The sequence below is a fragment of the Schistocerca serialis genome, chromosome 4 (genome assembly GCF_023864345.2).
Source record: "Schistocerca serialis cubense isolate TAMUIC-IGC-003099 chromosome 4, iqSchSeri2.2, whole genome shotgun sequence".
Classification (NCBI taxonomy): domain Eukaryota; kingdom Metazoa; phylum Arthropoda; class Insecta; order Orthoptera; family Acrididae; genus Schistocerca; species Schistocerca serialis.
Genome location: NC_064641.1, coordinates 160,557,803 through 160,570,530, shown reverse-complemented (window position 1 = coordinate 160,570,530; position 12,728 = coordinate 160,557,803). Strand labels below are relative to the sequence as shown.

Below are 12,728 nucleotides of genomic sequence, written 5' to 3'. Positions count from 1 at the left end.
TAGCATGCCACGACAGCGTGGACATGAACCGTATGTGCAGTTGACGGACTTTGAGCGAGGGCGTATAGTGGGCATGCGGGAGGCCGGGTGGACGTACCGCCGAATTGCTCAACACATGGGGCGTGAGGTCTCCACAGTACATCGATGTTGTCGCCAGTGATCGGCGGAAGGTGCACGTGCCCGTCGACCTGGGACCGGACCGCAGCGACACACGGATGCACGCCAAGACCGTAGGATCCTACGCAGTGCCGTAGGGGACCGCACCGCCACTTCCCAGCAAATTAGGGACACTGTTGCTCCTGGGGTATCGGCGAGGACCATTCGCAACCGTCTCCATGAAGCTGGGCTACGGTCCCGCACACCGTTAGGCCGTCTTCCGCTCACGCCCCAACATCGTGCAGCCCGCCTCCAGTGGTGTCGCGACAGGCGTGAATGGAGGGACGAATGGAGACGTGTCGTCTTCAGCGATGAGAGTCGCTTCTGCCTTGGTGCCAATGATGGTCGTATGCGTGTTTGGCGCCGTGCAGGTGAGCGCCACAATCAGGACTGCATACGACCGAGGCACACAGGGCCAACACCCGGCATCATGGTGTGGGGAGCGATCTCCTACACTGGCCATACACCACTGGTGATCGTCGAGGGGACACTGAATAGTGCACGGTACATCCAAACCGTCATCGAACTCATCGTTCTACCATTCCTAGACCGGCAAGGGAACTTGCTGTTCCAACAGGACAATGCACGTCCGCATGTATCCCGTGCCACCCAACGTGCTCTAGAAGGTGTAAGTCAACTACCCTGGCCAGCAAGATCTCCGGATCTGTCCCCCATTGAGCATGTTTGGGACTGGATGAAGCGTCGTCTCAGGCGGTCTGCACGTCCAGCACGAACGCTGGTCCAACTGAGGCGCCAGGTGGGAATGGCATGGCAAGCCGTTCCACAGGACTACATCCAGCATCTCTACGATCGTCTCCATGGGAGAATAGCAGCCTGCATTGCTGCGAAAGGTGGATATACACTGTACTAGTGCCGACATTGTGCATGCTCTGTTGCCTGTGTCTATGTGCCTGTGGTTCTGTCAGTGTGATCATGTGATGTATCTGACCCCAGGAATGTGTCAATAAAGTTTCCCCTTCCTGGGACAATGAATTCACGGTGTTCTTATTTCAATTTCCAGGAGTGTAGTTAAAACAGTGTAACATAGGATAAAGGTTCTGAACTCCTTCAGGTTTGTTCAACTGCACTAACGTCTGATAAAACAGTGAAATCCCACGTTTACACTTTCCAAGGTAATTTAAAAAAATGGTGTGAAACGTGGGGAAAATGTAAAATGTGTAAAATAATGTTAAGCTGTAAAAGTTACATGTAGGATACCACCTTGCGCTTTATGTATATGCACATAACAGACATCAAAAGGCTTGTCAGAGACTTTTTTATTATCTAATAAAACTGCTGATGTGGGGAGTAGGAATGTTTGACTCAATTTCATATGTCATAATCGATGTTTTTGAAAGTCTGCAGCTGTCATTCATTATTTAAATAATGAAATACTGCATTAGTTACCTAGTTTTTCAGGCTTAGCATGAACATTTTGAGAATTTTTTCTCATTGTCAAGTGCAAATATGTAAATAAGTATTTTGTATATGGTGTTTGAATAAGTGTTATTCTATGAGTCGTCTTTTGAGGTTATCAAGTACTGTGCCTCGTCAGTTATGTAGAAAACCACACGTATGCAAACTGTCACTCACATTGTTTGTTTGTGTAACAGCACAAAAAATACATAGCTACATAAATATTGCACTTGACAGTGAGAATAAATTCTCGAAACACGTTTTGCTCAGCATGAATAAAACACGTAATCGACACTATGTTTAACCCTTTTAGTGCCAAATACGATCTGATCGTGATCCAGATTTTCGGCGAAAAATGTCAGTAACGATCTGATCGTGATGCCCTTCTCATTCATTTTTTCCGCACTTGAAGGCAAAGTTGTTAGTATTTCCTAGCCAAGACGCAGAAGGAAGGTCGAAGGCACAGCATATTGATCTTCTTTCTGATTGTCAGTGCGATATTTTGAGTAAAATAAACTTCTCTGCTGTTGTTTATTTACCGAGTATTTCATGACAGCATGGCGTCATCAAGTAAGAAGTTGCGGTTCGATACGAGTGATTTAGACAATCATATGACAAGTAGTGGAAGTGAAGATGGATTTGCAGAAAGTGAATCAGATTATGGGATGTCCAGTGGAGAAGAGGACTCGTCGTTTTCTTCTTCAAGTGATGATTGTGCGTCAGCAAATGACGACATCGACGACCACACACAACTGAATTATAGTGCAAATACTTTTGTTGAAATAACGGATGAGGCATCAGATAATCTGCCCCCTCCAAGTTTTGTGTATGCAGAAGTACCAGGCCCTAAACATATACCAGGAAACGCCACACCAATTGATTTTTTTCAATTTGTTCTTCTCGCAGCAGCTTCTTACGATTATGGTGACTGAGACTAACAGATATGCTCACCAGGTGATTCAGTCAACGCATTTATTGCCAAATTCGAGAATCAAACAGTGGCAACCAACAACCGTAACAGAAATGAGGGCTTTTATAGCTGTGATTTTTAATATGGGCCTGATAAAAAAACCGACGATTTTTAGTTATTGGTCAACTGATGCAAACCTGTTGACACTGTGGTTTTCACAAATGTTTTCACGCAACAGGTTTCAGTTGTTGCTGCGCTGCTTACATTTTGTAGACAATTCGAAACTTCACCCTCCTGGTCACCCATTATATGATCCAACAGCCAAATTTCAAGTGTTGGTGGATATTGCCAACAATGTTTTCTGTCGCTACTAAACTCCACACCAGCAACTGAGTGTTGATGAAAGTCTTGTTGGGACAAAGGCACACTCACAGCTAGTCCAGTACCTTCCCAATAAACATCATCACAGATGGGGAGTCAAATTTTGGACGCTGTGTGATTCAGTAGTAAATTACTGCCTAGGGTTTTATCCATACCGTGGTGCAAAAAGTGATGATTGCGAAAACGAAATAAAAGAGAATGGCCTGGGATACGTAGTCATCATGAAACTACTAGTTCTTGGGAGCTACATGCAAAAAGGTTACCATGTGTTTTGCGATAACTTTTTTACATCTATTCCTCTGGTGGAAAAGCTGTATTCAGTCGGCACTTATCTAACGGGAACAATTAGAAGAAATAGAAAATTCCTGCCACATGATCTTCTGTCGAATTATGCTGCAGGTCAGCTAAAGTTTTTCAAGAAATCTTTTATACTTCTCTGTGGCTTCAGACAGAAGAAATCACAGAGAAATCCAGTCCTCCTTGTGAGTGCATCATCCTGTGCTACATCATCAGAAAAGACAGTTCGCAATAGACAGTCAGTCAAGAAACCAGATGTACCGTATTTACTCGAGTCTAAGCCGCACTCGAATCTAAGCTGCACCTGAAAAATGAGACTCGAAATCAAGGAAAAAAAAAATTCCCGAATCTAAGCCGCACCTGAAATTTGAGACTCGAAATTCAAGGGGAGAGAAAAGCTTTAGGCAGCATCTCCAAATCAAAACAAAGTTGGTCCACTGTAATATGAGACAATGTAGGTCGAATGAATGACGATACAGCTACAGTAGTTTGGTTCGAGTTGTAAGCTTAGCAGTTAAGCTTTACCAGGTAGCCATTGCTATGCATCAGGCGCTCCGTCCGTATTTATACGGGTACCCTTCCTTTTTCACATGCTTCGTCTGGTTTGAATTGATTGCTTATTTTTCTTTGATCTGATAAGTGCAGTTTTCTTTGTTATAGGTGTTTACGTCACTCTACGCTGAAAATGCATTACTGTACTGTGTCATGCATTGTTTGTCGTACTCTGATACTGCGTATTTACGGCCTGTCGCCGATCGCGGCATGGCTTGCTTTTGAGCGCGCTACCGCCGCTTACAAATAAAAAAAAGGAAAAGAGAGAGAGAGAGAGAGAGAGAGAGAGAGAGAGAGAGGAATCATCTCATTAGCGAAACAATGGCAAGAGACTGCTACTTGTTGTTACTCACACTGCTGCTTTCTTTGATAATGATTAACAAGAACCAAATAATAGACTGCGTATGATTGAAGATGTTCTGAACGAGAGTTTAGCGAAAATTTTTCTCCGTTTGAAAATCTTTACAGGCGCCTCTTTAGTACATTGCATTCTGCACAGAAATTAGTCATCTTAGATTTAAAAATCTAGCCAATTGCCTCGCTTCATTTCTGACTGTATCACTGTTTAGCATAAGAATAATACGAATATAAACATGACATGATATGTTCATTCTTCCGCGTTTGCTGTTGTCTCACTCTAGTTTTGTGGTTTATTACACAGACAGGATTTAAATGAGATAGTAGCAAACACGAAACAATACATGGCAAAATGTTTATATTCGTATTATTCTTATGGTGAAGAGAATACTGCATGTGATTCACAATTTATAAAAGTTCGTATTAGCAACCATCTCTTCTCACAGATACGAAAAAATTCAGAACGTAGAGTTGGCCATATTGACAAACATCCTAAACATTCTTGCCAGTCGGGTTTTCGTAGTACATTGAAATGCTGCTACATTCGAAGATGAACAATACGGAATTAGTATTTACTTCGTTGGATAATGTATGAAAATGCAGTGGTCGAAACTCGGCGCGGAGAAAAAAAAGCTTGTCTTCCACATTATTATTATTATTATTATTATATATATATATATATATATATAATTTTTTTTTTTTTTTTTACTGACGCAGAGGTTTTGACGCCAGTATTTATCTTTGTGCCTACAAAGCATGCTTGTGTAGCGCTACATATATTCGACGGCAGAACTAAGTTGTGGCGGCACCCACCGACATTTTTAAGAACTTCCGCTTGCTTTGCACTTGATTCTAAGCCGCAGGCGGTTTTTTTGGATTACAAAAACCGGAAAAAAAGTGCGGCTTAGATTCGAGTAAATACGGTAATTTTTGAATATAATAAGTATATGGGTGGCATTGACTCATCTGATATGATGGCATACTGCTATTTAGATGAGAGGAGGACTGTTAAGATGTGGAAGAAGGTAGTGTTCAGCATAATTGCCAGGATGTTGCTGAATGCATATGTTTTGTATAAGGAAAGCCTAAACCCCAGTGACAAACCACTGACACGGCTGAAGTTTAACTGCATAGTCATTTGCAAACTTTCTCAATAGCGGTTTCAGGAAGGACTGCAACCACAAGTGCAATAGATATAAATGTACCTGCTCCAACAGTATATGGTGTAGAGACTCTTCTGGGGAGAAAGGAACGCTACTGTAGTGTTTGTTCTACAAAGGATAAGAAGCGGCGTTCACGAACTGTATGTGTTTGTTGCAAGAAAGGACTGCATCCTTCAAGTGTTGGTCAGCATGTGTGCAAGTAGTTGTCATAACTGCAACCTCACATTGTCAGTGATTTATGACTGAAGAACTGAGAACACGTTCAGAGCAAAACAATTTTTTTTGTAATGTTATGTTCATTTTAATTTTTTCCTTAGTGAAATAAAAATTTTTGTATTCCTTTATGATGATTTTGTTAAGGAAATTACAGAGATTCCATATATACCTGAAGTGTCTCAGAGTAAACTGAAATCAAAGTTTTGATTTTTTTCGATAAACCTCATCATTAAAATAATTTTTTCTCCAAAAATATGTTCTTTGACAATTTGTATTGCACATATTACTGCAGCCAGCAGTATTCCCTAAAGATTAAAAAAAATTGCATTCCTTTAGGCATTAGTTTAGGTTTTATTGCAAGTATGGCAGAGGTCTGCATTTTACTGTAAAATCGCATGGCACTTTTAACATGATCTTTTGAGAAAACGTCTGGCACTAAAAAGGTTAAACTAAAAAACATTTGAGCAACGCAAAGTGAATGACTGTGTCAATTAGCTCTCCAAGTGGCCATGCTAAATATGGTTTGATGAAGGTGTCACGATGATCACAACAATCACGAAACTGTGTTTGTGCAATGGAGACAGTTTGGAAATGGTTGTGATTGGTCATGATATCTTCATTCAAATGAACCTAGTTACTCACATCAGCCACCATGCCAAGTAGAGCTTGGCAGCGGCGGGAGATATGGCACGAATTGTTCCAACTTTGACACGTTTACCAGTTCAAATCTGCTGGGTAGAGTGTCCTGGTGTCAAGAAACTTAACCACGTAATATTTATAAACACTACTGGACGGCCAACATAATGGCAGCGTCATTTTTTCTCCACAAACATTTTTTTTGTAATGCATAAATCACAGGAAAATTATAAATATATTGAGGCAAAATCAGGTGCAAATTAACATTGTGGGCATAGGAAATTGTAAATGGTGGGAAAGCATTGATTCCGGGAATGTAAAAGCGAGGTTATACTATGTGAAGTGGGATGTCCTTATCACTGGAATTTTTCCATTTGAGTAGAAATGTTTTACAGAAGTTATTTTACCCTAAGGACTAGAAATGGTACAGACATTCTCTTCATAGCACCTACTTCTTCAAGCACTTCATCCATAAGTTCACTGGGCACATCACCCTTTGCTAAACCCTTTTTGGCTCCCTCACCTGTTCATAGTGTAGGCCTAGCCAATGTAATAGTTCCATCCATACAGCAAGATGATATCTTGGATTCAAGGACAGAATTGCATGCCATACGTCAAAAGCAGCCTTTCAAAGACAAGTCCATTTACACTCCTAGAAGTCTTGTAGATTTGTTACACAAAACTGTTCAAAGTGCCACAAAATCAACTTTTACTCACACTGCAAGAAAAGTCAGTCTTCATTTGAGACAGCTTTATTTTGGAGAAGTGTTAATAAATGAAACGATTGCCTGTTGGCTGAAGGAAGCCAAACAGAAGAAACAGGGAAAAAAGGGGTACAAGGCCAGCAAGAAGAGAAATGAAGATGAGGAGCAATTGCAGTGCACGATGACTATGAACTTATGACCAGGATCAGATTATTCTGTCCCAACTCAATCTTCAATTAAAGCTGGAGCATATGTACCAGTCAGTTAGCTCTCAAAATGGAAATCTGTCAGCTACTGTGGTGTGAGAGGTGAAGCACCAGGAAATCAAAGTTATGGTCTGCAAATCTGTGGACAGAATTGAGCACAGCCAGAGGATGTATTTGATGTTAATATGAACAACATTTTAGCAATTTTGCCGGAAGTAGCTCTCCAAAAATGAGGATACTGAATGAAATACTTTTTCAAAACTCCATTGATGTCTCTGAGGCTATGCCATATATTTTTGTGTGTATGTGAACTAACAAGGAACATTTTACCTACTTCTTCCATTTTAATATTATTTGATAGATTCCTTACATAACTTGCTTATTTTATGATTTTCCTACACATTGATTGGGGATAGCTGTAAACACTGTTACAATCACTCAGGAAAATGTTTATGGTTTACTGTTATCTCTGCTGACAAACTGTTACCCAGTCCACACTTTGAGATTGCAGTTTCCGTTTACACCTGACCTAAAAGGGTAAATATAAACGCATGGGTAAATGCGAACTTGATGTCAGGTAGAATCAATATATTAATTAATCCAGGAGCAGAGTTTGTATTTTAGTCATATTAGGTTGTAAAATTACAAAAATAACTGATTTAAATTAAGCAAGCTAGTAATTGCTGAAAGTCACAGTCAGAACTTTTTAGACTGTTTCCAATTATCCCACTTGACCAACCCTGTTACCGTATTTGCTCGAATCTAAGCTGCACTTTTTTTCCGGCGTTTGTAACCCAAAAAACTGCCTGCGGCTTAGAATCAAGTGCAGAGTAAGCGAAAGTTCTGTAAAATGTTGGTAGGTGCCACCACAATTAAGTTCTGCCTTCGAATATATGTAGCGCTACAGAGGCATGCCTTGCAGGCACAGAGATAAATACTGGCACCAAAACCTCTGCATCAGTAAATAAATTTAAAAAAAAAGGTGGAAGAAGAGATTTTTTTTCCGCCCCGAGTTTCGACCACTGCATTTTCATACATTATCCAACGAAGTAAATACAAATTCCGTATTGTTCATCTTCGAATGTAGCAGCCTTTCAATGTACTACGAAAATACGACTGGCAAGACTGTTTGTGATGTTTGTCAGTATGGCCAACTCTACATTCTGAATTTTTTCCTACTTGTGACGAGATGGTTGCTAATAGGAACTTTTATGAATTGTGAGTCACATGCAGTATTCTTTTCACCATAAGAATAATACGAATATAAACATTTTGCCATGTATTTTTTCGTGTTTGCTGCTATCTCATTTAAATCCTGTCTGCCTAATAAACTACGAAACTAGAGTGAGAAGAATATATATATAATGCCATGTTTATATTCGTATTATTCTTATGCTGAATAGTGATACAGTCAGAAATGAAGCACGACAACTGACTATATTTTTAAATCTAAGATGACTAATTTCTGTGCAGAATATAAAGTATTAAAGAGGCGTCTGCAAAGATTTTCAAACGGAGAAAAGTTTTCGCTAAACTCTCCTTCACAACATCTTCTATCACTCGCAGTCTATTATTTGGTTCATGTTGATTATTCTCAAAGAAAGCAGCAGTGTAAGTAACAACAAATAGCAGTCTCTTGCCATTGTTTCACTAATGAGACGATTCCTCTCTCTCTCTCTCTCTCTTTGTCCTTCTTCTTCTCTCTTTTTTTTTTTTTTTTTTTTTTTAAAAAAAAAAAATTGCGAAGCGGCGGTAGCGCACACAAAAGTAAGCCATGCCGCGAGCGGTGACAGGTCGTAAACACTCATTATCAAAATGCGACAAACAATGCATGACACAGTACAATAATGCATTTTCAGCTTAGAGTGATGTAAACACCTATAACAAAGAGAACGGCACTTATCAGATCAAAGAAAAATAAGCAGTCAATTCAAACCAGACAAAGCTCGTGATAAAGGAAGGGTACCCGTATAAATACGGCCGGAGCGCCTGACGCATAGCAATGGCTACCTGGTAAAGCTTAACTGCTAAGCTTAAGACTCAAACCAAACTACTGTAGCTGTATCGTCATTCTTTCGACCTAAATTGTGTCTCATATTACAATGGACCAACTTTGTTTCGATTTGGAGGTGCGGCCTAAAACTTCTCTCTCCCCTTGAATTTAGAGTCTCAAATTTCAGGTGCGGCTTAGATTTGGGAAATATTTTTTCCCTTGATTTCGAGTCTCATTTTCCAGGTGCAGCTTAGATTCGAGTGCAGCTTAGATTGGAGTAAATACGGTATGTACTGACTTCCACCTAACGATACCTCAGTCTGCACACACCTTGTTCATTGTCTTTATAAAATTATTTTCTTTAAGAACAATTACTGCTGCTTATAATGTGCATGCAATTGTTAATCTTAAATGCTTAAGCAGTTTGAACCCAACGCAATTACAATACACAGTGAATGTCCATCTGGCAAAAACTGGGCACTCTGATTGTTGTGGTATCCTTACAGTACATTATTACACAAACTCCCTCTAGGCCTTTTTCTGTGTAAATCATTAATAAATTTCAGTCCATATTGCAACTCTTCATTGTTTACAACTGTTCTGGAGATAAATTTCCATCCTTTTTTTCTTGTCGTGTTCAGACCCATACAAAACTACAGTATGAACACTACGTTTGCTGTCCCTTCAGTTGATGCAATGTGTGTAATTGTGGATTCTGATTGAATCTCTTTAGGTGAAATTATTATTAGTGACATGTCTTTAACATTTTACCTGTATTATTAACACAGAGAAGTAGTTCCACAGTGTGCAGACAAATATTCAACATGAGAAAAATTGAATTTTGACAACCAATGAGAAGTCATTGTACACCAGTGATATGTGTTGTATTTGAAGACTATGATGCAAGGTGTGTTAAATGTGCAGTTGCTGAAGTATAGCAGGTTAGCCCAAATCTTTATGGTGTGCGGTGCTCTTGGTATTTTTATCCATTTTTAACGCAATTTGAAGTTATTTTTTCCTCAGCATTGATGAATTTTCAGTTTCTGTATCAGAAAAAGTAACTAGATTACACTATTATTTTGTGACTTGCCTCAATGGCTTTCTTATGCTCTCCACATGGGAGGCTATAAAGAGTACAGGGTTCATCATCATTGAAAATTGAGTAGTCATAGCACAGCCAACTGCAAAACATTTAAATAAGATAATTTTTCTTTTTTGTTTCAGGCACTACTACAATTAGTAATTAATTAGCAACAGACATTCACCACTCACTCACTCATACCCTCCCCAACATTTCACTGCAGTTTTAATCCATAAGTTTTGTTTGATACATACTGTCTTTCCCCCACCCTCCTTCCCCCCACATTTTACTGCAACTTTAGTCCATAAGTGTTGTTTGATCCATAACGTTACATGATACGTGTTCTTAACAGTAATATGTTTTGAACTTTTTACAGAAGTCACTTTTTGAAGGACTGGATGATGATTCTGGAAACTTGTCATTTACACTTCGACCATCGCCAAAAAGATTGTTGCTGAGTGAGAAATTGCTTGAGACACAAGTGACGTCCACAACAGAGCATGGACCTCTTTTTGACAGATCAGGAAATGATAATGTTGGTAACAGATCAGACAGACATTCTGATGTTGGCTCACCTATTATCACTGCGGGAAATCGTGATAGTTCCAGTTCAGACAAGGAAAATGTACCCCGGTAATTATAATTTTTAATTTTAATTAAAGCTTATGCACTTAAGTAGCTATCATTTCTGCAATCCATGAGTGATCACTCATCCAAATTCAGCAAATGTTGTTACACAAAACAAACCTAGTTTGGAATTTACCATCTATTTGCTCAAGTGCTATTATTTTTCTGAAGCTATGCTCTGAAAGGAGGCCTTTCCACCTGATACAATTCTGGAACTGGCAAGAGTCACTTTTCATCACCTTTCCAGGTTGGACAATATTGACCAGATTCTATACCATTAATGATAATCCTTTCTTCCAAATGTGATTTGCATTTTCTTGCCTGACGTTGCAAAACTTGTTATAAGCACCCTACTGCTGCAGTCCCACCACTGGTAAACTGTTTCATCTCCTGTGAGGCAGTCCACAAACAGCTATGTTCTTGGATCTCACAGTAACCCCACAACCTCAATATTCAGAAGAAACAACCAAATATTTGTGATAACAAAGATGATGATTCCACACCTGTGCCATCAGGATGATGGCGATGATTAAAAATAATGATGCTATAGACAGGCTTAGTAAACTAATGTAAACCTGAATGAGATTTTCACTCTGCAGCGGAGTGTGCGCTGATATGAAACTTCCTGGCAGATTAAAACTGTGTGCCCGACGGAGACTCGAACTCGGGACCTTTGCCTTTCGCGGGCAAGTGCTCTACCATCTGAGCTACCGAAGCACGACTCACGCCCGGTACTCACAGCTTTACTTCTGCTAGTATCTCGTCTCCTACCTTCCAAACTTTACAGAAGCTCTGCTGCGAAACTTGCAGACCTAGTACTCCTGAAAGAAAGGATATTGCGGAGACACGGCTTAGCCACAGCCTGGGGGATGTTTCCAGAATGTGAGTCGTGCTTCGGTAGCTCAGATGGTAGAGCACTTGCCCGCAAAAGGCAAAGGTCCCGAGTTCGAGTCTCGGTCGGGCACACAGTTTTAATCTGCCAGGAAGTTTCATAACAGCGCACACTCCGCTGCAGAGTAAAAATCTCATTCTGGAAACATCCCCCAGGCTGTGGCTAAGCCATGTCTCCGCAATATCCTTTCTTTCAGGAGTGCTAGTTCTGCAAGGTTCGCAGGACAGCTGTAAAGTTTGGAAGGTAGGAGACGAGATACTGGCAGAAATAAAGCTGTGAGTACCGGGCGTGAGTCGTGCTTCGGTAGCTCAGATGGTAGAGCACTTGCCCGCGAAAGGCAAAGGTCCCGAGTTCGAGTCTCGGTCGGGCACACAGTTTTAATCTGCCAGGAAGTTTCATTAGTGTAAACCTTTTCTTTTGGTTTATTTTGTTTCTCTTTGCATTATCAAAATGTTCACAATCAATAAATGGTACAAAATTTACAATAGGTGCAATGTTAACATTTTAGACATATCCTTTACACCAATAAAAGTTTATAATTTTAGCTAGTCAGAATGTGTTAAAAAATAAAAAAAATACGGGGTCATCTTATATCCAGAACATACTAAGGCAAAGATGGTAGTAAGGATGAAGGGTCATGGTTTTTGCTGTTATTTCATAATAATCTGTTGAAAAGTCTGGAATTAGTTGTGGCTCAGAACTTTGTAGATGGAAACTTGCTTTAGAGTGAGTGCTTGCTTGTTGTCACCCATCTGGGCTCAACATGCATTCATATCTCCTATTTTGGACACCTAGTGATTGAGACAGGGAAGGTTTTGTCGCTCGTGACATTGAGTTTAATTAGCTTATAAAGTTTGTTTGATTTGTTTAATCTGCATATTTAAACACTGCTGCCAGGTGAGAATGATAATGGTAAACAAAATTGCTGGTTACTAGACTAGATACAGAATTATTGGTGCATGTGCTGAGCAGTGAACTGAATCAAGACACAATCTGATTGTTTTGTTTCCAAAATTATTTACTTGCACTTTTGTGAAATTTTTATTTATTTATTTATTTATTTTTTAATTGTGATTCATGCTATCTCCCAAATCATCTGCAACATAATCTTTCTCATTGTCATGAGAACTCGTCAATTTCA

At 39.8% G+C, this 12,728-nt stretch overlaps 1 protein-coding gene across 2 annotated transcripts in view; it reads left to right on the top strand.

Annotated features, from left to right (window-relative positions):
• LOC126473562 (nuclear pore complex protein Nup98-Nup96) overlaps positions 1-12,728 on the top strand; it is a 145,779-nt gene that overhangs the window by 91,721 nt on the left and 41,330 nt on the right. For both annotated transcript variants that reach the window (XM_050100698.1, XM_050100696.1), the window contains one exon: positions 10,445-10,701. In XM_050100698.1, the coding sequence (XP_049956655.1) occupies positions 10,445-10,701 (257 nt within the window). The remainder of the gene's footprint in view (positions 1-10,444; positions 10,702-12,728) is intronic.